A 24,489-nucleotide genomic window follows, 5' to 3' on the forward strand; every position below is an offset into this window, starting at 1 on the left:
GTGTAATTGAAAGACAAAAACATGCTTGGTCGAGACAGGTGACCGCAGGATCATCTTTTTTTTGATTTCAGATCAAACTGCGATTGACTGCAAGTACTCGATTAGAGTGAGGAAAAGTCTAAGAAATTGCATTCAACCCATGATTTTGATGATGAGATCGAAAAATTGGGCCCATCTTGCTTTAATTCATCTTCACAATGATGATGTCGTAGAGTCCACCACCTCGCGCCCGTTACACACGGTTGGCACTATAGTAGAGGCCGAAGCTGTGGAAATTGTTTGGTTTTAAATTGTTGATCAGAGAAAGGCAAATCAAGGAAATGACCGGTAAACCCTGGCTCAAGTTTTAGGAGGGAATGTGGCTACCTTGTGAGTAGGTGGAGCTCTGTGTGGTAACTGCTGTGGAGAATCGCTTGTCTTTGGCCCTCAGACTAGTCACATTCTTCTGAGGCTGGAAAAGGATAATGTGGATTTTGGGAGCAAAGAGGCAGCCGAGGACCACGGAGCCGCTCAGACTGACAGAGATGCACATGGTAGTGGTCTGCACCTGTATCAGGGTGAAGAGGTTTTAAACATGTTTAGATGAGTGTGTCTTTTACTGAATACTTGAATACTTAATGTCAATCACCAGTAAACCAACCTTGGTCAGATTTCACCAAATTATTAACTTTGCATAAACAGAATGAAGCCTATTTTAGAAGAATTAAGGTGAAATATGACCTGTTTTTGATTTAACTGCATTTTGTATTGATTTTTACCATGTTTACTTTGCATCTCCATTATACCATGGTACAAATTCGTGTTCCATTGTATTTATATTGGTACTTTAAAAAATGCCTTGGAAATACCTAGAGACATGTCCAAAAATATGGTAACTATCATAATATTATGTCCAAATAATGACCCAAACTTGCAATTATAAGCAGAAAAGTCAGAATATCCTTTTATAAGGGAAAAAACAGGCTTCCACAGACTTTCATTTTGAAGTCTGCACCTTCTAGAGGTCACATTCATCAGCATGCGTCATCAAGGATGTCTCAATTCAAAAGAAATAATCATCATAAAATTAACTATCATTTCTTTTGCGACGTATAAACTACTGTAATTTCTTTCTCACTTTGAAATGCAATGGCTACTTGACAGCCTCAGAGATGTATGTGGCTGATAAATGTGACCTTCGGAGAGCACAGCCTTCAAATTAGACCGCAATTTACCCTTCGCAAAGACACCCCACCCCCCATTAGCTACTAAAAACTAAATAGTTTTGTGGCTTTTTAATGTGCAATGACCGATTGCCGTAGTGGCACGTGAATCGATCGTCTTCTCACATTTACTTAAAGCACAAAATAAACGTGATTGAACATCAAAAGGTATTTTATTTCAACCACAGAAAGATGTCAGTACACACTATTTGTCAAGTTTAAGGCCGCTGAAGTTCATCTACTCTCCTGTCTGATTTGTTTCTTGGACAAAGTGGTGGATTCATCATTATGATTGATCAGATCGCCTGTCAAATCGATTTCCCTGCGAAGGGTCAATTGTTTTTCCTTGATGTTTACTCCTGAGTAGTGGTTCCTAATCCTGGTCCTGGGGATCCCTATACTGCACATTTTGTATGTCTCCCTTATTTAACACTCATGATTCAGATCATCAGATTGTTAAGCGAGAGCGCGATGAACTCCCTTATCAGAGTATGTCAGATAAGGAAGACAAATGGGGCTTTTCCATGGCGTGGTACGACTCAAAAATGTGCAAAGCAGGGCTCCCCAGGACCAGGATTGAGAACCACTGCTCCTGAGATCTTCGACCCTGTTGTAGGAGACCCACTGTCCTACAAAATCCTGCAAAACTCTAACTCTGATAAAACACCTGAACTAGCTAATCAAAGCCTTCAGCATCAGTTGAAAACACAGGCAGGTGTGTTGAAGTAGGTTGCAAATTTAGCAGACAGTGGCGTCCCCAGGAGCAGGGCTTCTAGTTTATTCAGACAGACAACATCCCAATCCAAAAAGTCACAGATTAGGTTTCAAAGGTGGTGAAACAAAAGACCCATCTCTTTTCACTCTAAAGGTTAACTGACTGACACTATATAGCACTCCAGCAGCACTGATGTTGACAGCACCAAACTGATTTGGATATAACTCTTTGTGCATTGTGTGACTGTGTTGTAAAATGATTTGCTGTTGGAGTGCAGGGACTGCCACTCTCGGCCAGGGGGCATTCTTGATGACTGTGTTTACCGTGTCACTAACTGAGCTCTGACATCTCTCACCCCACAGCGATGAGAGTCTCCTTATAACATGCGACAGACAGCCCTCACCCCTCAGATTGTGTTTCTATATCGACTAGACATTAGCATCCCTGTGCTATGTTTGAGCTGGCACAGTGAGTTTGTCTGGTTAAAAGAGCCAGAGGCCAGCTCTAAAAGTAATCTCATGTTTGGTGTCATGACTTTGAAAAAAAAACTTCAAGACTAAACTGACTCAAGTTATATGAGAAGACAGAGTCTTAAAAATATGTTTTAAAATGTCTGTCAACTGTTTCTGTTTTCTGAGTAAGCATAATCATAGAACCACCCATATTTTAGTTTTTTTTGTAATTAGTATTTTTAGCATTATCATTATCTCCTTAAAGATGATCAAGGCTTTTTGCCATTGAGTAGTTGAGTATTCACTGCATAGTCTGAGAAACCTACTTATTACTACTATTTCATGTTTTGCTTTTTGTTACAATTCACAAGAAAACCGTAGATATACATTTAGATAAGTGTGCAGAGATTTGTATCTCTCAAGTATAAATAATCGCAATAAAGTCATGTAGCCAGACCTTTATCTACTGGAATAAAGTCTGGTCCATTTTATAGCTTGTAACTGCATACAAACATTAAAAAAATATTTGAGAAACATTGACCTTATTTGCCCCTTAGAAGCTTGTCTACATAAAATAATTTCCCACTCCTTGTCCTGGAATACCCCCAGCACTGCGCACTGTCTCCCTAATGTAGGCACTGCTTAGATCTGCTCTTTGAGGTCCACTATCCTCGAGTTTGGTTTCATCCCTAATCAAACACAACAGAACAAGCTAAATAAGGTCTTCATAATTATTTGAAAATTACATTCAGATGCGTCTGGAGCTAAATTCTGCAAGACCATGGACCTCCAGAAAAAGAACTGAAGAACTCTGCCATAATGTTATTAATCCAGTGGTGTCCAATCCTGCTCCTGGAGGGCTACTTCTTGCTAAATTCAGCTCCAACCCTAATTAAACACCTGAAGTACCTAATCAAGGTCTTTTGGATTACTAGAAACTTCTAAACAGATGTGTCAGGGCAAATCTGTGCTCAATTTTGAAAGAAGGTAGCATTCCTAATCGACAAGCCTGATTTAACATATAATTTCTTTAGAATAAACTGTAAATAATAGGTCCAGGATTGGGGTTGGGAACCACTGAAATAGATATCACTACAATAGACTAGCATATACCTTCGAACTTGTTTCTACCTTTTCTTCTACTTACTCTGAAGTCACTGGCAGTGACGTAGAAGATGGGCTGAAAGGCCAGCCAGATGATGCAGGTGGTGTACATGGTGAAACCAATGAACTTGGCCTCGTTGAAATTCTCTGGACACTTCCTGGTCTTGAAGGCATAGAAGGTGCAGAGGATGATTAGGATGCAGTTGTAGGTGAGGGACACCAGCATGCTCGAGTCCAGGCTGTTACATTTTAGAGTCACCACATCTCTCCGATCTGGACCGACCTCCTTCCTCACCCCCGGTGCCTCAACCAGCAGCCAGATAAGAGCAACCAACAGTTGTGCGGAGATCAGTGCGGCACAAATTGCTACTTGAGAGGCAGGGCTGATGAAGCGTGGTCGTTGGGCACTGTCCCTTGCCCCTCCAAAGATTCGAGCAATCCTGTTGGTCTTTGTCAGCAAAGCTGAGTAGCAAACAGCAAAGGAGGTGCCAAGGCCAAGACGTCGCAGGGCGCACACAAACGCAGAAGGTTTGGCAATGTAAATGAAGGTCATGCCATAACACAGGAGCACACCCAACAGCAGGATGTAGGAAAGTTCTCGCCCGCTAGCTTTTACCACCGGTGTGTCATTGTTTCGCAAGAAAACCCCAGCCACCGCAAGTGTGCACAGCATCCCCAGACAAGCGATAGTGACGGGTCCTACTGCCCATGCATCTGACCAGTGGATATACTCCTCTGGAAGCTCATAGCACCCTGTCAGGTTAGCAAGGGGCCATTCTCCAAATCCACAGTCCATACAGGTAAACTCGTCGAGGAGATATTGGTGGGGTTGGCATGGAATGCAAATCCAACAACACACGTCCCCAGGCTGCATGCTTTTAGCTTCATTGGGCTGGCATGGATCACTGCACTGGGATGTGGGAACTACTCCACCAGACCAAGGTACCAGACTGGTATTGAGCACCAAGCCTTGTGCCCAGTACCCTACCTTCCTGTAGACAAACTTGTTTTCCTCTTTGCGGTAGTGAAAAATGTTATAGCGACCCAGGCTGTCGCCTAATGATGTAAACCGGACCACATTCTCAGTGTCAGCAGGTCTGAAAGGGGCTGAGAAACGTTTAAAGACATTACAGTACATTATGTAGCGGCTGAAAGCTATAGAGTGTGTGCGACTTTAAATTAGAGCTTTGATAACTTGATAAAGAATGTTTCATGTCTGTAAATGTAATAATATCTGATACTTTCACAACATGAGTGGCAAATGAAGTTTAATTGCATTGAGACTACAATTTGTTAAATCAAATTTTAGGTGGATAATTCAAGAGCTTCTTCGAAGGTACGCTCTATCGCAAGAAATATTACAAGAAATGATCTCAATTGGTCGTTAAGTCTACTCACCATCAAACTTAGTCTTGAGAATAAACTCCCGGTAGAATCTCTTCCCATTGCCTGGCTTCATGGCATCGCAAGCCTTTGTGGTATTGGGGCACACGGCTTGCCGCATGTTGTGTAGGGCATAGGCCATTGCATAGACTGCATTCACCACAAACATGATCTTTGATTCTGGCTTAAATGACCCATTCCTTAGGCTATGACTGGCACAGCCGTGTTCATGTAGACGGCAGCCGAACCTGTGCTCCCAGAATTCCCTAAACCATGGGTTCCGTGTGTTCAGCTCTGGTGTTAGTTTGGTAAAGTAGTCCTCAAACTCCCTGATTGAGTATGAGGCAAGCTCAATGGTGAAAGCCCCGTTAGCAGCCTTCTCACTGCCATGGACTACGCTTTCCTGGGCTCCCCAGCCGTCACTGGCCACCCAAATGAAGGTAGCATTCATCTTAGCCGCGGCAGCGAGCAGTTCCCGTGCGTCTTCACTTCGGGTGAAGAGGATCACCACTTTGGCATTGGCTTTTTGCTGGAGTGAGCGAATTACATTTTCGTAATTTCCTCTGTTTACTGAACGGCTGACTTTTACCGAAGTTGCGATGCAGATTTGGCGTACTCTGGCTTCTTGTTGAAATGCATCAATACCCGTCTCACCGTAGTCTCCCTCTGAGGCTACAGTGGAAATGTAGGTCCAGTTGAAGTACCGTAGGATCTCAGCAATGGCTTTAGCTTGATAGAAGTCTGGTGGGACAGTTCGGGCAAAATAATCATAACGGGATTTGTCACTGAGCTTGGCACTCGTGGAAGCATAGCTTATCTGTGGAATCTGGAAGAGTCTAAGAAGGTTTGCCACCTGCAAAGAATAATAATAAAAAAAGATCATTAAGCAGTAATACTTTTGTATAACGCAATTTTAACCAACCATTTTACCACACTTTGCATTGACCTGAGATTGAAGTTTTCTTTAGCTTTGGCAGTTGTTTCATTAAATTAATTATGCATATATCTATTTTTAAGCATCTATTAACAATGTAAATTGTATAAAATTTTAACTTTTTTTATATTTCTGTTCATTGCCAGCTCTCTGTGTTTATCAATAGTGCAATGTTAAAGGGATAGTTCACCCAAGAATTCTGTCATTAATTACTCACTCTCATGTTGTTCCAAACCAGTAAGACCTTCGTCATCTTCAGAACACAAATTTAGATATTACTGATGAAATCCAAGAATGTGCCCTCAGACCCTCCATAGACAGCAAGGCAACTACCACGACCAAGGCACAGAAACAAAGGACATCATTAAAATAATCCATGTGACATAAGTGGTTCAACTGTAGTGTTATAAAGCTGGCGAGAATACTTTTTTGTGTGCAAAGAAACAAAAATAATGACTTTATTCAACACAACTTTTTTCATATTTTGTTTTTAAAAACAACAACGTAATTTGTGTTCAGAAGATAAACGAACGTCTTGCACGTTTGCAACGACAAGAGAGTGAGTAATTAATGACATAATTTTCATTCTTGGGTGAACTATCCCTTTAATTGCCCCAGATAACTGGCACTGGGTTTCTGAATACAAAGTAATCTATAATGGGTCTAATTTACATAGAATGAATCTTAAAAGTCAAATCAGTACTATTGCAGTGAATTGAGCATGAGGGATTCCAAGTTGCAGGTTTTTTTTTTTTTTAACTTAAATACATAAAGCAAACGTGGTGCAACTGTTTTCGGAATATGTTCCTTTTTGTCACAGAAATAAGTCTGTTTTCCCGTTTCAGCCACATAGTTCATAACATAAATTACAAACCCAATTTCCCCAGTGAGTGAGTGACCCACAGATGCCCTTTGATAAGTGTAAGATGTCCCATAACATTATTTTGAATGTGAGGGGAAAAATACAGTTTAAAAATGTATATATATATATATATATATATATATATATATATATATATATATATATATATATATATTTGTGTGGTTTTTTTTTTTGTTTTTTTTTTTACCTCTGCACTGTTTTCCTATCTCCCTCATCTGAGCCTATCGTTTCAGGCCATAGTTTCATGGGACTTAGACAGACCTGATTCTGATCAAGCTAGATAACTGTGTTAGCGGACAAAATGATAATGTTAGACACGGTGCAAGTTTCCCTCAGGCCATGACACACCTTCAAAATCTGACATGGATGCTATTTTTATTTTATTTATTTTTTCTTAAAATTTTGTCACAGGAAAGAGAAAATAGTCTGTTTTTTTACTATGTAATAATGTCTTGTTTGAAGCAGTCACAGATGTATTGTATTGTTAATGAACAAGGTATTATCACAAGAGGATAACAAGACATATTTTCTCATTTGCATTTTCTTCTGTTTTCTTGCAGTCAATGGCTGAGTTCAAATGATTAGTCTGAGAATCTTCTCACACTGCAAATTATGATGATAGCACAGACTCCAGGGACTTATGTGTATAATGACTGAAATTCGTGTCTGAATTCACAACAACACATGTAGGTGTTTCAGACGTCTGAAGAAGCTTTCAGCATAGTTGTTACCAGCTATTTACATTTCATTCATATTCATTCAACAATTTAAGCTTTTAAATGCCAGTCTCTTAGATGAACCTAGTCAAGTTATTTGTAGCTGCCTTTAAGAAACACACTCTAGAAAATGTGTATGTGGTTGAATTTTCCAATTATTATACAGAGGAAACTTTTATTACTGGTATGTTGATCTTTAATAGCTCATGTGAATGAGTTCTTAGTATTGTTTAAGTTATGTTTCCTCTAAAATCCCTAAGGAGAAATAAACATAGACCCAAATGAGACTATTGACCTATGGCAATAACAGATCCATAAAATTGTTCTCTCGTTTTGAGAACAAAAATCTGAGGGGCAATGTTTGACTGATATAAAGTGGAAAGCACGATTAAATGTCAGTCAACAAAATAATTGGGTTGTAGTTCAACCTACAGACATTTAGAGCTGATTGGTGATGCACTCACATGTCAGTTTCTGACAAAAACAGAGTTAAAGAACTCATTCAAGCCTGAGGGAGAGCTGACAGTCTGCTAAGAGGTGGAACTGAGAAAATCTGATTCACTTAGACAAGTGCAATTCTCCACAGAGGAGGATCGCTAGTTTGGCATCTCACCTCTGCTAAATCTGACATTGTTTGTGATGATCATAAACAAAAGTGAGAAAATACATGAAAACTGGAAATGGAGTAAAAATGTATTGTTATTCCAACTATATTTCCATTGAAATGCTTTACCTTTTCCCCTGACAAAGTTCTAAGAAATTGACACATAACCCACTCATTAGAAAAAAAAAAAAAAAACGAAAAAAAAAAAACGGTGTTGTTAATATGTGAGCTGGCTGGAAAATCTGATGCTGCCATCAATAGCTCTTAGGCATCACTGGCCACTGGTTCTCAGCTTCACAAGCTTGAGTAGATGTTGATATTCCAGTTGCCTATCAACACATTAATTCATTATTTAAAAAAAAAAAAAATTTCAGGAAGCATAAATTGCCAGAACACCGCCGAAGCAATTGACAGTGACCACCTGAGTTGAGTCTAATGCGAATGCTGCTGCCCAACCCTGACAGTGAAACATGGAGCTATAGACCTTGCTGCATTTCCCATTCTATGCAGGAACTGCTTGGTAGGTTTTTCTGCAAATCATAATGGCATAAAGTTTAGGCTCTCGAGAGATCCCTAAAAGCAACAATACGTGACATTGTAATTGCTACTGAAAGTGTATTATGAAAGTTCAGTTTCAGTAGGACTAAAGCTAAAAGGAAAGATCCCGAGTCATATCTACAAACCAGAATATCGAGCCAGTATGCAACATTGTAACGTGGCCCAGAACACTCTGGCAATCATCTAACAATGCCTTAGCAACCAGACAGCAACCATGTACGTAAAAGAAAAGATTATTGAAGTATATACAATAATACAAAGAATATACAATTTCAGTCTTTATACTTCAAAATTTCATATTCAATTCAATGTGTCACTTGCTGTTTTTTTTTAATGTGTGACCCTGGATCACAAAACCAGTTGTAAGGGTAATTTTTTTTTTAAACTAAGATTTATACATCATCTGAAATCTTTTCAATGATGTATGGTTTATTAGGATCGGACAATATTTGGCCGAGATACAACTATTTGAAAATCTGCGATCTGAGGGTGCAAAAAAAAAATAAAAATTAAAATAAAAATATTGAAAAAAAAAAAAAAACTAATTTAGTCGTCCAAATTAAGTTATTAGCAATGCATATTACTAATAAAAAAAAAATAAGTTTTGACATATTTACATTAGGACTATATCTTGATCTTTACTTAATATCCTAATGATTTTAGCAATAGTTTCACCCATACAAAGTTTGTTTGGCTATTGCTACAAATATACCCGAAGCGACTGAAGACTGGTTTCGTGCTCCAGGGTCACATTTGTAGATTGCATTTAATAAATGATCTATTTCAACACTCAGGTTTGTCAAAAGTGTTTTCATAAATGTTTTGGGCTTCGTTGTGAGTTTCATTTGACCAGCAGACATGCATTGCAGGTACAGATAGCCATATAAAAGAACACATAGCATTGTGGTTGCAAGTTTTCCATATGCAAATAACATAACAGTCACATTTTTGTAATTCAGTTGTTCCTGACATGTAATTCTTAGTTTAACATATTAAGCGGAGCATAATCCCATCTTTGAACAATTCCAAGCTTATTCAAATGGTAGCGAAAGACTGGTCGAAAAAACAAAGCTGCGTCTGTTCTAGCGGATGGCAAAAGAATGAATAAGTGTCTGACCCTGTACTGAATGTGAGCTGCACATCCAAATGAAAGGCTAAACCGGGTCAAATGATGCTCTGTGACTGCAAAGCCCCTTTTAGAATACTACAAACACAACACCATCTGCTTTTTCCCAGGACACTTCTTCACCAAGTGCCACACAGCCGAGCGGCGTCTTTACTCTACGACAGGAGCTAGAGAACTGCCAATTACTAAATATGACAAACAAATAAACACGGTATGCACTGTGGTCTGAAATTGGTTTGTTTCAGTGAGTGCGAATTATAATATGATTCTAATTGTCATTAATTATGTGGAAATGCAAATGATTTGGCATTTATATGGCATTAATTATAAGTGGTATTTGTCTGTTGTTTTGGCATCCCAAGAACACCACATGCAGTTACAACCTATTAACATTTTCATTGTCTTATACCACAGCAGAGATCTCCATATGAGCGACCTCGAGACACGCACACACCTACTCTGAAGACAACACAATGTGTGGTTAATACAGAAACACTTTACCAATACATGCTCCACACAGCTAATTCCACATTTAAGGATACCATTTTGTCACATATTTTGATGCACGTCATTGTTATTTATAATTCTGTGCTCACACACACCCTTTTTGTTGGAGAAATATGATAATATATTCCGTCACCTTGTGGGGGAGAGAAAATGTGCGAGATGAAATGAACATGGTGGCTATTGATTGGTTGGCATTATCAGATGAATAACTCAATATGTGCCAAACCCTCCAAATGTCTCACATGCACAAAAAATATCAACACACTGATTTCTGCCCTTTTAATTAGTGCGATTGTAAGTTTGATCATGAAAATAATTTATTCACCCTTGTCGTTCTGAACTTTATTTTCTAACAACCATGTATTTACAACAATGGAGCCTGGATCTTTCGAGCTTCAAAAAAGCCACGTCCTTCCTGAAGACATGATAGCACTGTATGATCAGAATGGAAGGCGTTATTCCTTGATGGTCTGCTTCGTATGTTATAACTGTTTTAAAGTATTTCGAAATTTGAATGCTTTGCCACTAGTGGAGATTTCAGTGAACTCACGGTACCTGATCTTTACCTGAAGTTTGTAGGTGTGCGATAGCAAGGAAAGGTAGTATTTAACACTCTCTTAAAACACACAGAACCCATATTATACAGAAATATGTAATTGTATTTGATTATTTGTGACCATGGACCACAAAACCAGTCATAAGGGCTAATTGTTTTGAAATTGAGATTTACACATCACACGAAAGCTGAATAAAAAAGCTTTCCATTGATGTATGGTATAGAATCGGACAATATTTGTCCGAGATACAATTATTTGAAAATCTGAAGGTGCAAAAAAAATCGAAATATTGAGAAAATCACTTTTGAAGTTGTCTAAATGAAGCTCTTAGCCATGCATATTACTAATCTAAAATTAGGTTTTATATATTTACAGTAGGAAATTTACAAAATATCTTCATGGAACATGATCTTTACTTAATATCCTAATGATTTTTGGCATAAAAGAAATATTGACAATTTTGACCCGTACAGTGTATTTTTGCCTATTTCTACAAATATACATGTGCTACTTATGACTGGTTCTGTGCTCCAGACTGTGACACAGACACAGACAGAGACACATTTGTAAACTGCATTTAATAAATGATCTATTTCAACACTTTTTTCATGTTTTCATGCATGTTTTTTGCTTTGTTTTGAGTTTGATTTTGACCAGCAGACACTGAAGAAGTTTTGAAATGGTTTGTTTCTTCCATCACTACAAATCATACGACTTATTAATATTGTGCATGAGTCATATAGATTACTTTTATGATGCTTTTATTGTCATTTTGGAGCTTGACATCTGAAATTGTCTTAAAGAAATTTTCTTTTTATTAATCCATAAAGAAATTCAGACTGGTTTGGAATGACGTGAAGGTGATTAAATAATGACAGAATGTAATTTTTGGATAAAAAATTTTTGGATTTTAAAATAATGATGATCTAAATAATGAAACCAATTCAGGCCACATTTTCCAGTTTGCTGGAAATGATGTGCATTATGAATGTGGATTTAACCACAAGATAATTAAGCTATCGAGAATGATCTGAGTTGTGAAGCCATGACGATTTTGTTTATTCCCTGTCTAGGGATCTGTCACTCAGAAAACGAGCAGGATAGTCTGCCAATCTCATCACCACCACCCACTCCAGCACTCGATATAGCTCTGCCTCCCGCCACCATTACCCACACACACATTAAGCTTTGTCCCATCAACCGATGAATGGTAATATGTGAGCCCTGATTCCATCTCACAATCCAGATGGCAATGGGTGAAAAACAGGTGTGAGAAAACCAGTGAGGACATGTGCTGCTGTGTGCGTTATCTCCTTTATATTCATGTTCAGTCGTGTCATGTTTGTGTTTGGGTTCCCTGCCAAGAGTGCCTCTCATTTGCCACTGGGCTGAACGAGCTCCAGGCTGCCTGAAGACCCCTCGAAGCTCTTTCACCCCAGTGCTGGACAGGTGGCTTGGGCTTTGGCAGGCCTCGTCAGGGCCCTGTTGGCCAGCACTCTTGGAAGGGCTGCTCTGAGACCTTCAATTGCTTTCACTGGATGTGACACAATATATTTTGTGCATAATTGCGTACATTTTGTTACTTTATTTGTTATGCTTATATTAACCGACAAAAGGTTATTTTGTCCTAGGATTAAATGATCTATTTCTAGTTTTTCTGTGACGATCACTTATGTCAATATTGCCATGTGATTAACCACTTAAGGGGGTCACAGGATATGACATCATGGCAAGGCTGAATTGCTGTTGGTAGCACAAGAACTGTTCTGTCCTTACGTAGATATCATAACTTAGTGTTTTTTCATTAACAACTGGCCAAAAAAAAAAAAAAAAAAATTGGGGGAAATAATAAAATTAAATATTGAGAAAAAAAGTTCTGTGTAGTTACTGTAGTTACGTTAGTTTACGTTTCAGTACTTTTATGCGCACCGATCATTTTTATTCTTTTTTTTTATTTTACATAAAAAATTTAAGGTAACATTACAATAAGGTTTCATTTGTTAACATTAACATGAACAATATTTATATAGTACTTAATAATCTTAGTTAATATTAAGTTAAAAATGTACTTATACATAATTAAAATGTAAAATCTGATCTTGTTAGCATTAATGTATTGTGAACTAACATGAACATGAGTGTTTTTATTAGCTAACATTAACAAAGATTGCTAAATGCTGTAGACATATATTGTTAATTGTATGTTAATTAATGCATCAACTAATGTTAACAAGTGAGACGTTATTGTAAAGTGTTTAAAATTTTTTTTGGTTTTAATAATTTTAATAAATGTAATAATTTTTAATTTGCTCACATTAAAGTTGACGTTTTCAGCTAATATTCAAATTTGTTTTATTTTTTAAAAAGTATTCGTTTTTAGTTGAAGGGATAGTTAACGCAAAAAAAAATAAGTTCTGTAATCATTTACAGACTTTCTTCTAATAAAAACACAAGAGAAGGTTTTGTTAATCATGATAGTTACTTAGTAATTTTTCCATACTAAACAAGTCAGTAGCTAACGTCCAGATTTGGATACCAACATTCTTCAAAATCTTTTCAAACATGTTTGAAACAACATGAAGAAGGTTAAAAAATGATGACAAAATTGTATTTTTTTTAAGTGAACTGTCTCTTTAATAATAACAACACTGGCAGTGAATGTTCTTTTTAAGTTCTGAACACTCAATATATTCTCATATTATTGAACTCTTTTAGAACTCTTTTATCAAAGAAAATGTATGAAGCTGGGCTTAGATATGTGTACTGCAGTTAGCGACGTAAATTCCAGCACAATTGATGTAACAATTAAGCCACGATTTCTACTGTATAAAGCATGAGCAAAGGGCAATTATCACTCAGTCATCTCATGCTAATCACTGCCTAAAGGCAGAGAACCATAATTAACAAGCTGTAGATTCACAGTCTCTGGGCGCTTCACTCAGGAGGAGGTCAGGCTGCACAGAGGAAGCTATTGTGCTGACAGAGATAGGGGTGGATATATGTTGCTTCAGTTTGATAGGGAGGAGTTGAGTGTAATGTAACTAAAAGAGACGTGATCAGAAGTACTTCCCTTCTATGATATGCTTACTGCCATGATAACTCTTTCTAGTCGTATTTCATTTGTGATAATGCAAACAAACATTTGAGAGGTTGGGAAACTGTATTAATGATAGTCTGAGCTTACTCTGACAGTTAACTAAACAAAATATTTTGCAGAGGTGTAGTGATAAAAAACAACTTTTTTTTACAGGTCAGTGAATGACCTCAATTTATATCGTAAGAGTGGTGCCACTGTGCAAAAAACAAAATTGCAGCCAGTTGCATAAAACGACGATTTTAAAACCAACAATCAAAAGTCTCTGTTTGCTTTGGTAGTGCATTGAACATATCCAAAAGCAGTAATCTACCATTGCTTGTGGCCACTTATCCTGCCTTTTAACTACTGTGGGATTGTTAATTCACCTAATTAATATTCATGAGCCTACTACTTTACAGTTTAAATAATATATATCATTGTTTTTGCATTATGGCAATAAGATTGAATGCCTAATTAATATGAAAATGCAATGCAAAAACATTTCAATAGTTCTAAAACAGGCATTTTCTTCAAGCAAAATATAAATTCTTAGTTTTTGGTGTGAAATATGACTGGACAAGAGATTTACCTTGGTCCAGGGTTATTGTTGTTTACTAAAACTAAAACCATACAGCAGCCAAATGAGCTTCAGTAGAACAACTGTGAACTGCGGTCTGATGAGATATTGTTAGACTATTTGTCAGTAAAACACACAAGAAACTTTGAGCATAGGCTACATACCTTGTTTTGTCGTCAGCTAAGTCATGAAATCACCAAATAGGCGATTAAAACGGCAAACTGCATGTACAGTATTGTTCAAAATAATAGCAGTACAATGTGACTAACCAGAATAATCAAGGTTTTTCGTATATTTTTTATTGCTACATGGCAAACAAGTTACCAGTAGGTTCAGTAGATTCTCAGAAAACAAATGAGACCCAGCATTCATGATATGCACGCTCTTAAGGCTGTCAATTGGGCAATTAGTTGAATTAGTTGAAAGGGGTGTGTTCAAAAAAATAGCAGTGTGGCATTCAATCACTGAGGTCATCAATTTTGTGAAGAAACAGGTGTGAATCAGGTGGCCCCTATTTAAGGATGAAGCCAACACTTGTTGAACATGCATTTGAAAGCTGAGGAAAATGGGTCGTTCAAGACATTGTTCAGAAGAACAGCGTACTTTGATTAAAAAGTTGATTAGAGAGGGGAAATCCTATAAAGAGGTGCAAAAAATGATAGGCTGTTCAGCTAAAATGATCTCCAATGCCTTAAAATGGAGAGCAAAACCAGAGAGACGTGGAAGAAAACGGAAGACAACCATCAAAATGGATAGAAGAATAACCAGAATGGCAAAGGCTCAGCCAATGATCACCTCCAGGATGATCGAAGACAGTCTGGAGTTACCTGTAAGTACTGTGGCAGTTAGAAGACGTCTGTGTGAAGCTAATCTATTTTCAAGAATCCCCCGCAAAGTCCCTCTGTTAAAAAAAAGGCATGTGCAGAAGAGGTTACAATTTGCCAAAGAACACATCAACTGGCCTAAAGAGAAATGGAGGAACATTTTGTGGACTGATGAGAGTAAAATTGTTCTTTTTGGGTCCAAGGGCTACAGGCAGTTTGTGAGACGACCCCCAAACTCTGAATTCAAGCCACAGTACACAGTGAAGACAGTGAAGCATGGAGGTGCAAGCATCATGATATGGGCATGTTTCTCCTACTATGGTGTTGGGCCTATTTATCGCATACCAGGGATCATGGATCAGTTTGCATATGTTAAAATACTTGAAGAGGTCATGTTGCCCTATACTGAAGAGGACATGCCCTTGAAATGGTTGTTTCAACAAGACAATGACCCAAAACACACTAGTAAACGGGCAAAGTCTTGGTTCCAAACCAACAAAATTAATGTTATGGAGTGGCCAGCCCAATCTCCAGACCTTAATCCAATTGAGAACTTGTGGGGTGATATCAAAAATGCTGTTTCTGAAGCAAAACCAAGAAATGTGAATGAATTGTGGAATGTTGTTAAAGAATCATGGAGTGGAATAACAGCTGAGAGGTGCCACAAGTTGGTTGACTCCATGCCACACAGATGTCAAGCAGTTTTAAAAAACTGTGGTCATACAACTAAATATTAGTTTAGTGATTCACAGGATTGCTAAATCCCAGAAAAAAAAAAATGTTTGTACAAAATAGTTTTGAGTTTGTACAGTCAAAGGTAGACACTGCTATTTTTTTGAACACACCCCTTTCAACTAATTGCCCAATTGCACAGCCTTAAGAGCGTGCATATCATGAATGCTGGGTCTCATTTGTTTTCTGAGAATCTACTGAACCTACTGGTAACTTGTTTGCCACGTAGCAATAAAAAATATACTAAAAACCTTGATTATTCTGGTTAGTCACATTGTACTGCTATTATTTTGAACAATACTGTACACAGTACACAAGAACGTCTCTCAAATGCATGTACTAAAATATATTCTGCAATTTTGAGGCACAAGATGATATGTATTTTTTATTTGTAATTTATTGCACAAATGAATGTGAGCAAAGTGCACTTCTACTAGAAAATATGTGAAATTGAAAACATTTAAATGCATAAAATAGCTCCTTTTATATTCTGGCATTTATGACTGTTGACTTTGTCAAATTTTTATCACTACACAGGCGTCATCCAGGAGGATGCAATGTTGGAGAGCAAGCATTTGGGGGTTTCTGGAAGCTGAACGCTTTCTGTTTTGACATTGCATTCCTCAACTCAACAGAATTGTGTGTGATTGGTTAAGATGTGCAACACTGTGAAAGCGGCTAAAATAAAATACGGCGCAAAATAAGAAGATCTTAATTTAATGCCGCATTCTACACTATTCATATTCACTTTGTTAGCAAGATCATTTTTTGTTCTATTAAGAGGCATTTGTGCCCCAAGTCCCCATATGTGGCCAGAGCCTTACACACGTTCTGCCTATGGCTGTACAGTCTACCTTACCTGTATAGAAACATCACTATATGATCCTCCAATCACTCCAGAGATGGCCAGAGGCTGTTCGTCCGGCACAGGATTTGACCCGTCTGGACAGATGAAGCCTGGCTGATGCACCTTTGTGAGAGAAGCCCTCACAAACTCCAGCGACTGCTCTAGTGCATACGTGTCTTTGGAGCAGGTGTCCAGTATATGGGCTCCCAGCTTCAAGCCGGGCAGGATACGGTTGTCCTGATTAATTTCGTCCAGTGCCAACAACATGGCCTCCAGCCTCTGGATCCCACGCTCTTCGTTTATCTTACCGCAATCCTCTGTCCCTTCACCCTTCTCGTGCACAGGGAACAAGCCTCCGATCACCAGGTCTCCATCCATGATGATCTCCCGCTTGGATCCGGCCAGAGGGGGGCTGTACCTGGGGCTCGTTTGGGCCAGAGGAATTAACAGGAACAGGAATATGGGTGTAACAGCAGCCATGACAGGGTTTGTGAGAGGTGAAGAGCTCTTATAAGTACCCTGGGTGGTTTAGTTGGTTGAGATGTTCACTAAGTCTGCCGTCGACTGTAGATGCATCTCGGTATCTTCTGCACCTGAAAAACAGATATGAATATCATTGACTCAATGACTTTTCTCAGTGACATAATGCCAAATAAACACTGTGAAAATGAAAAAACATCGTTTTTTATGATTAATACACTGGATAACAGAAGTCGCATATTACATAAGAAATTTAATTTGCACAAGGTTTTGTGGTGGGAGTGAGGAGGCGGGAATGTCTCGATAGTAATTCATCCTGATTGAACTCAACATTTCAGAGGTGAGGCTCTGTTTCCTAGCTTCATTAATTCAGATACATCAATAACTCCCAGTGACTACGTAATCTTCTCATGGTTTCAAAGGTGATGGATATCATCTTTTAGGTTATGAAAATTTACAACCTGAGGGAAGAGGATGAAAAGATGAAACGATAAATAATTTCAGCTTATAGGAAAGTCTTTCGCAACTATATTTCACACAGACTGATAGAGCTTTCATATCTATTTAGAGATGCCAGACTACTTGTCTACTCCACCCTTGCTTAGATTATGTGTTTTACTTACAGTATGCATTTTCAGATGGCACATGTTTAGTTCTGCCTAGCTGCTCACTAGTCCTGGACTCTATATATGACACAGATTCAGTGTAAGTCTATGGTCTATGTTTCATCATTCCTTAGATAAAAAAAAAAAAATACTGAATCAGATTGCTTTGAAGATGAACAGAACATCTCTCTTCAACAAGCGGCACTATTTGAGGTATGGTGTATGTCTGTAGCACATATGGTGCAGGATGAGTTACATGCCAAATTAGGGTTGAGGGTTTTGAAAAATGATGAGCAATGGTAATACTCTTGCTTGTCTTAGCCAGCACCTAATTGTAAAATCTAACATATGTTTCTTTTACATTTTTTTTAAGTTTTACCATTTGAGTTGCGAGTTAGTAGCAAGTTAACCATCTTCTAAGTGCAAGTTATAAAGTATAAATTGCATAGCAAAACAGTATATAGCAACTGAACATTGACCGCTTTATTGCCTTAGATATGATGACTAATATGATAATTTGAATTTGAGGGAGAAGTTCCTCTGAACCTCTGGACACCACTAGCTTTTCAAAAATGGCATACACGATTTCATTTAAGATAAAGCACGTATGTTCCTGGTGTCTCCCCTCTTGTACCCTTCCTGCTGGCGTAATGAGGCAACATCTTGTTTATTAGGTTTCTCTTCCTTAACTTCTGTTACCATGGAAACAAGAGCAAGTGGGTGGGCTGGGGTGGCAATGCACTGTGATAAAGATGTATACATGTGATCTAATTAATACAATATCTGTTATCACAGGTGAATTCAATTGAGGGATCAGAGCAAGTCAATATAGTTAATTATTTGTAATGACGGGACTGGATAACATTAAGTATTAACCTCCTGTAAGGTACAAAAGAGGGCTTGAAATGCTTTATTTATTTAGTTATTGATTTTTTTTTTGTGTGCAAATACATTTTTAACAAAAGATCAATGAATAGATGCTTAACCTTAACTCAAACTCAAATATTTTTTTTTTAATTGTCAATCTCGGGATGTCAAGTTTTTTTTCCCAATCTTTTTGCAATCTTTGCACCCTTGTTGTGGCGCATATCTAATAATAATTCAAAACTGATTTTTATGATTCTGTGAAGATATATATATACACACACACATAATGCAACAATATATAAATATACAAGCATATAAACTCAATGGTAGGGCTGCAGTTTTAGCTTACAATAAGCTGTGACCCAGTAACTAGTTGATTTGGGACCGAATCTTGGTCTGTTGTTATAAATTAAACATTTTTTCTCATAAAATAAATTTGGAGACAGTAAATTATGGTTGTACTTCAAATTTGTTTTATGAAAATTCATGGACATGGGGAAATAAGAGGGAACACAAAAGGTACAAAACTGGGACTGTACACGTTTGTATTAATATGTACATTTAATGTAGTAATACAAATCATTTAGGGTTAAATAAGGCACAAAGATACACATTTTAGTATTTGTGCCATAGGGTACCACCCGAGTGACAGCTTTGTACTTTTATTTTTTTTCAAGAGTGTAGAACTGTTCTTCAGCTATTAAAAATGTGCTGGTGTCTCTCAGTCCCCAAACAAAACATTAGGGGTTATAATTATAGTTCTCAGGTTTCTAAATGTTCCAAAAACATTTAAATGACATTAAAAACTAATCACAGCTTTTCCTCTTCTCTGGAACAGATGGAAGCAACGGGCACCCTCTGTTCGCTGGACAAGAGAAAAGTGTCAAGGTAATGAACCGGTCCATGGTAATGAACTGAGGTCTGGACATTAGTGCATCAGTAACACAGTAGCAGTCACACTTGAATAATAAACATTCACACAAGCTTAAGACCACACAGTGTGCTCAGATGTAAAGGTTAACATATGTCGTAGATTTTAATATCAATGTTTCATGTTTGACACTTAGGGGAAAACTGTTAACTGAAGAGTTATTGAGAGGAGCCATCATTACTGTGCTCTTGAATAAGGCACTTCAACCAAGGTTGCTCCAGGGGCACAGCGCTCCAATCAGTGCACTATAAATCGCGGAAGAAGGAAAGCATGAGGAAAATGACAAGCGATCAAAATGATTTAGCCTAACTCTTGTGTTGTGCTGAAAATCCTTTAACTAATTGCTTGTTCATGGTCAAAAATGATCAACCTTTTAAAAATTGCTTGCAAATTTCACATTATCACTAAATCTTGGATTCAATCTCTTTATGCTTTCAGTTAGCACATTTATGTATTTCTTTTTGGAACTGACCATACAGCACATACCTGAGTTAATGCACCTCAGTTTTTAAATAAAAGATTTTTTGCAATATTTATTCAATAATGTATGTGCATATGATCACTGAGTCCTATGACCAATCAGATCCATAAAGAAAAAAATTAACTGGTGCCATCTGAAAGAAAACAAGTTCATGAAAATACTGAATCCAATAATATAGTTTAACAAGAAATGTATTTATGATTTATGTATTTTTGTAGGCTGGTACATTTTTAAAAAGGTGGAGCAAAAAATCCCTGAAATATTATTAAAAATATATATTTTGGGAAGTTTTTGCCTTCTGTAAGCGATAAAATGCAATAAAATTAACTGTAATTTTCATTAAAAAAGGAAATCATCTCCAGGTCAAAATCACCAGAACACAACATGTTGGTGACATGAAACAAATAATGCTGCTTTGATTTTATTTTAGGTAGTTCAATTAAGCAGCATAAGGAGAAACTAAAGGATAACTAAAAAAATAGCAGATTGTCATCAAGTCCAAGAAATCAGATTCATACAGTAGCTCAAATCTGATGCTGATATCAACTTAGTTTAACATAATAAAATTAATAATCACATCAGGTTATAGTGTCATATTTATGATTAATGAACATCATTTCATTGCAGTGGAGTCTGATAGAGAAGTACACCAAATGGATCCAGTGTCTAACCCCAGGTTATTTTGACCATGAAATCTATAGATAAATGCCCAAGTAAACAGGAGAGCACGTAATAATTCTTGAATTCAGAGCTTGTGGGAGAATTAGTTCCCTTGATTCTCTAGTGTTGGCAGCATTTATGTGTACACTTAGAGACCAGATGGGATTTTACCAGTCTGGGCTCACCATCAGCTTGACTGCTGATAAGTTTAAACTGAGTGATTTAATATCTGTGACATATATCAGTGTAAAAATATTACATTTCTATAATATTATTCCCACACACTATCTCGTACAATTCAAGACCGATTTCCTTTTTATAGGACCCGCTTTGGTTTCATTGATAACTTCTGGAGTGCAGCCAGACCAGTTGAATGGCTTGGTAAGGTTGCCAAGGACGAAAGCATTCACAGACATGGAGCAAATTAACTATGAGATGTTTATCTCAGCACGTCCAATCAGCTCTGCTCTATAGGTTGCTATGGATGCTTTACACTATTCAGATTCAAAGTGTCAGCGTATGAACAGAACAAGGGTGTTAAGTTTTGCAAGAAGTTTCCCCCTCGACAGGAAAATTATTCACATTTCACAGATTGTGAAAGGTGTTCAAAGACAAGGACTGTGGTATTCATATTTTTCTGAATATACTTATTCATGGAGACTCATGGAGTGTTATTTCTCTCTGGCTTGATCCGGAGTCAACAGAATGTCACTGCGATTGCTTTGTTGTTCTTTAAAGTGGTATGCTTATAATGATTTGGTCATCTTCATAAACAGTTTGAATATTTGCTTTAAATAAATGCATTTTTTACAGCAATCTTAAGGAATGTGTCAACAAGTCTGAAAAGCCTGAAAATGCTTCTGGTGGATGGTTTCAACTTTCACATGTGTCCACAACTTTCTGAAACCTGGGTTTACGGAACAAATTTGCATTAGTAATTAAATGTTTAATTTTTAATTATTAGATTAAATTAAGATTATTTAATTACTTAATATGCTATTTTAAAGCCTATATATATATATATATATATATATATATATATATATATATATATATATATATATATATATATAGAAGTGACTGTCTGCATAATACAAACCGTGTTTCCTTATTTTTCATAATGTACTGTTCCTGCCTTTCTTTGTAATGTGTCTATCGGAGGCAACATAATTTCATCAGAGAGTTGAGCATGTCAGATTGTCGATTTCTTTTGCTCTCTAATTTCAAGTGCATTTTTAGTCAACAAAGGGGAAACATCTCATTGACATTCAAAAGCAAGCCTGCCCTGTTTGTATTCTATCACGCGACAGGTTTGTGCTCAAGAAATGCCGAAGCATCCGTGCACGCGCGCGATAAGGCAATTTCCCGGCACTCTGACTTTTTTGTTGCATGCAATAAATTGCTCGCTAATATAATAAGTACTTTCCCATTGGTGGTAAACACAACCAGTCTGACATGCAAATGAATAAGAAATTAACCAAAGTGTGTGCAAATAGGAAATGTGGCGCGTAAATAAAAATGTTACTTACCAGTGAAGAATTGACTTGGCAGAAATTCAACACCTCGTGCAACTTGTTTGAAGGATGCAAATTTGATTTGGCTTTGAAGTTAGTGAGAAATCAGCTTCCATTCATGAAGTCCCCACAGATGCAGGTGTATTATGTGTTTGGATCTGTCCTTGGTGCTGAAACAAAGACCTGATGAAGCGCAGGGGGTGACGAAGAGGAGGAGGAGGAAGATCTTACCTGTGCACTCTAGAATTCACTCGAAATGACGAATGTGTTCTCATTAAAAGCGACGTGCACCACAAACACTCTCTTCAGCCCACCTATGTCCACTTAATGGCCAGTTCGCTGCATTCTCCTCAGTCTCGGGGTTTTGTGGGAGCGCAAGAATTCAGTCCACACACCTGCCATCGTGAGAGGTTTAATAAACTCTAACTAAATCTCCACGGATCCACGGCCCGGTTCTCCCAGTCACGACTTTCCAATGTCTTTTACTGAAACTTGAGAGGTTGTTATTGATCAATATTGACCAGATATAGCGCCTCAGTAACAAATAATGGGTCCCTCTGTTACGATTTGATCTTTTAATTTTAAGTAATGGTTGTTGGTGTTCAAGTTTCGAGCTACATGCTTTCGTGAGGTTCGGGTGAAACAGCTACCCCTGCGCCCCCTTCGTGTGCCCCCCCCCAACCCATCTCTCTCTCTCTCTCTCTCTCTCTCTCTCTCTCTCTCTCTCTCTCTCTCTCTCTCTCTCTCTATCTCTCATATCTAGCTGTTATCTGTAAAGATGGGTGGAGTCACACACGTTTTTTACGCTTGAAATTATTTATCAAAATAAATAAGTAGCCTAATGGGAAAACATTTTGTTCTGTGTTGTACATTTTTCGTATGCTACTTTAACTTAAGTAGCTTGATCGATATACGGGTTTAGGAATTTCACTGTGCAGTTGTAAATATTTACTGAATTAACGCCGAGATATGCATGTAATATGCAGTAATATTATTTAAAATGCAATAAAACTCTTTAAAAAGGTACACCGTTTCACGTAAAACTCTATTTTTTTTAGAAGTGTAATACAAAAATGTATTTATATACTTATTATATATTTACATATATAAGTAATATGCTAATCGACACATTTTCATCTTTTCTAATCAGACCTTAAAATATAATTGCCTGATGATGATTGTTTCTGCTACTTAACGAAGCTTATGAATATTTAATGAGGCAAGCACTGAGGCAGATCATGATTGGTTGTCTGCTTACCCTCTCCAGAAGTACAACATACGGTGAGCACGCAGCAGGTTTAGAAAAGTCGTTACGTAGCTCCGCTTTATTCATCAAAAACATAATATCATAAATATCAGGAAAAGCGCAAAAGTGCGTTTATCACCGCCTCGTGACCCCTGACAAGTTTAGGCTTGCCTTAAAATATAAAATCGTATTGCACAAAAAAAATTTGGTTGCAATGCGCAATCTGGCCTGCTGGCGGCAGTGTTAAAAATTTCATTTATTGTGCCATGACTTTATGCCAATAAATAAATTACGTAAAAGGCGAAACACAACAAGAGTACACGCGCTTCAGAGAAGAAGAGTCATATCTTTATCAGAGCTTACCAAAAGGATACAGGTAACAAAAATAGTTCAATGAAGACATGTAAAATTAAACTATGCTAATTTTGCTTATAATAAACGTTTTAAGGATTTTAAAACTACACCTACGCGAAAAAAGTGCACTTCCGTAATAGGCCCAAGATACATAAACTGCTCTATTTTCACTCACTAATTTTGTATTTAATATACTAAAGGTTATTCTTTAGTACTTAAGATAATCTTATGCTTTTAACTTACTTTCTCTGTATTAAAAATTTATATATATATATATATATATATATATATATATATATATATATATATATAGATAGATAGATAGATAGATAGATATATATATTATTTAACCACTTGCGAGCCCATCTTTGATATTACACTCAAGTGTACTACAAGTGGTAACTACATAAATGTTTTAAATACAGAGATAATATGTTAAAAGCACCTTTTAGTTCATATTCATGGTGTCTCAAAATAATACCAGTTCAGTACTAGATGTTCTTAAGATTCATTCATTAATTTTTAGTAAATTAATTTCAAAAGTAGTGCATGTA

General features: G+C 37.2%; 1 protein-coding gene across 3 annotated transcripts; it reads right to left on the reverse strand.

The window, feature by feature from the left end:
- Positions 1 to 65: 65 nt before the first annotated feature.
- grm2b (glutamate receptor, metabotropic 2b) lies at positions 66 to 23,007 on the reverse strand. Of its 3 annotated transcripts, none has more exons than XM_026275189.1 (6): positions 22,567 to 23,007; positions 16,810 to 17,390; positions 4,872 to 5,709; positions 3,517 to 4,580; positions 367 to 547; positions 66 to 266 (listed from the first exon to the last, which is right to left on the reverse strand). In XM_026275189.1, the coding sequence occupies exons 2-6, from the start codon at positions 17,275 to 17,277 to the stop codon at positions 193 to 195; spliced, it is 2,625 nt and encodes an 874-aa protein (XP_026130974.1). In that variant the 5' UTR covers positions 17,278 to 17,390; positions 22,567 to 23,007; the 3' UTR covers positions 66 to 192. The 3 variants fall into 3 exon arrangements, with proteins under 3 accessions (XP_026130974.1, XP_026130973.1, XP_026130975.1); XM_026275188.1 differs by having other exon boundaries at positions 22,351 to 23,007; XM_026275190.1 differs by lacking the exons at positions 16,810 to 17,390; positions 22,567 to 23,007 and adding an exon at positions 6,008 to 6,119.
- Between the last annotated feature and the right edge of the window lie 1,482 nt (positions 23,008 to 24,489).

This window comes from Carassius auratus, chromosome 11 (assembly GCF_003368295.1).
Source record: "Carassius auratus strain Wakin chromosome 11, ASM336829v1, whole genome shotgun sequence".
Lineage (NCBI taxonomy): Eukaryota > Metazoa > Chordata > Actinopteri > Cypriniformes > Cyprinidae > Carassius > Carassius auratus.

Coding starts and splice junctions, on each gene's coding strand:
- grm2b (XM_026275189.1), bottom strand. CDS start 17,277: ATGGCTGCTGTTACACCCATATTCCTGTTCCTGTTAATTCCTCTGGCC. Junction 5,710..16,809: donor ATAGTGATGTTTCTATACAG/GTAAGGTAGACT, acceptor TATTCTTTGCAG/GTGGCAAACCTTCTTAGACT. Junction 548..3,516: donor TCACTGCCAGTGACTTCAGA/GTAAGTAGAAGA, acceptor ACCCTGATACAG/GTGCAGACCACTACCATGTG.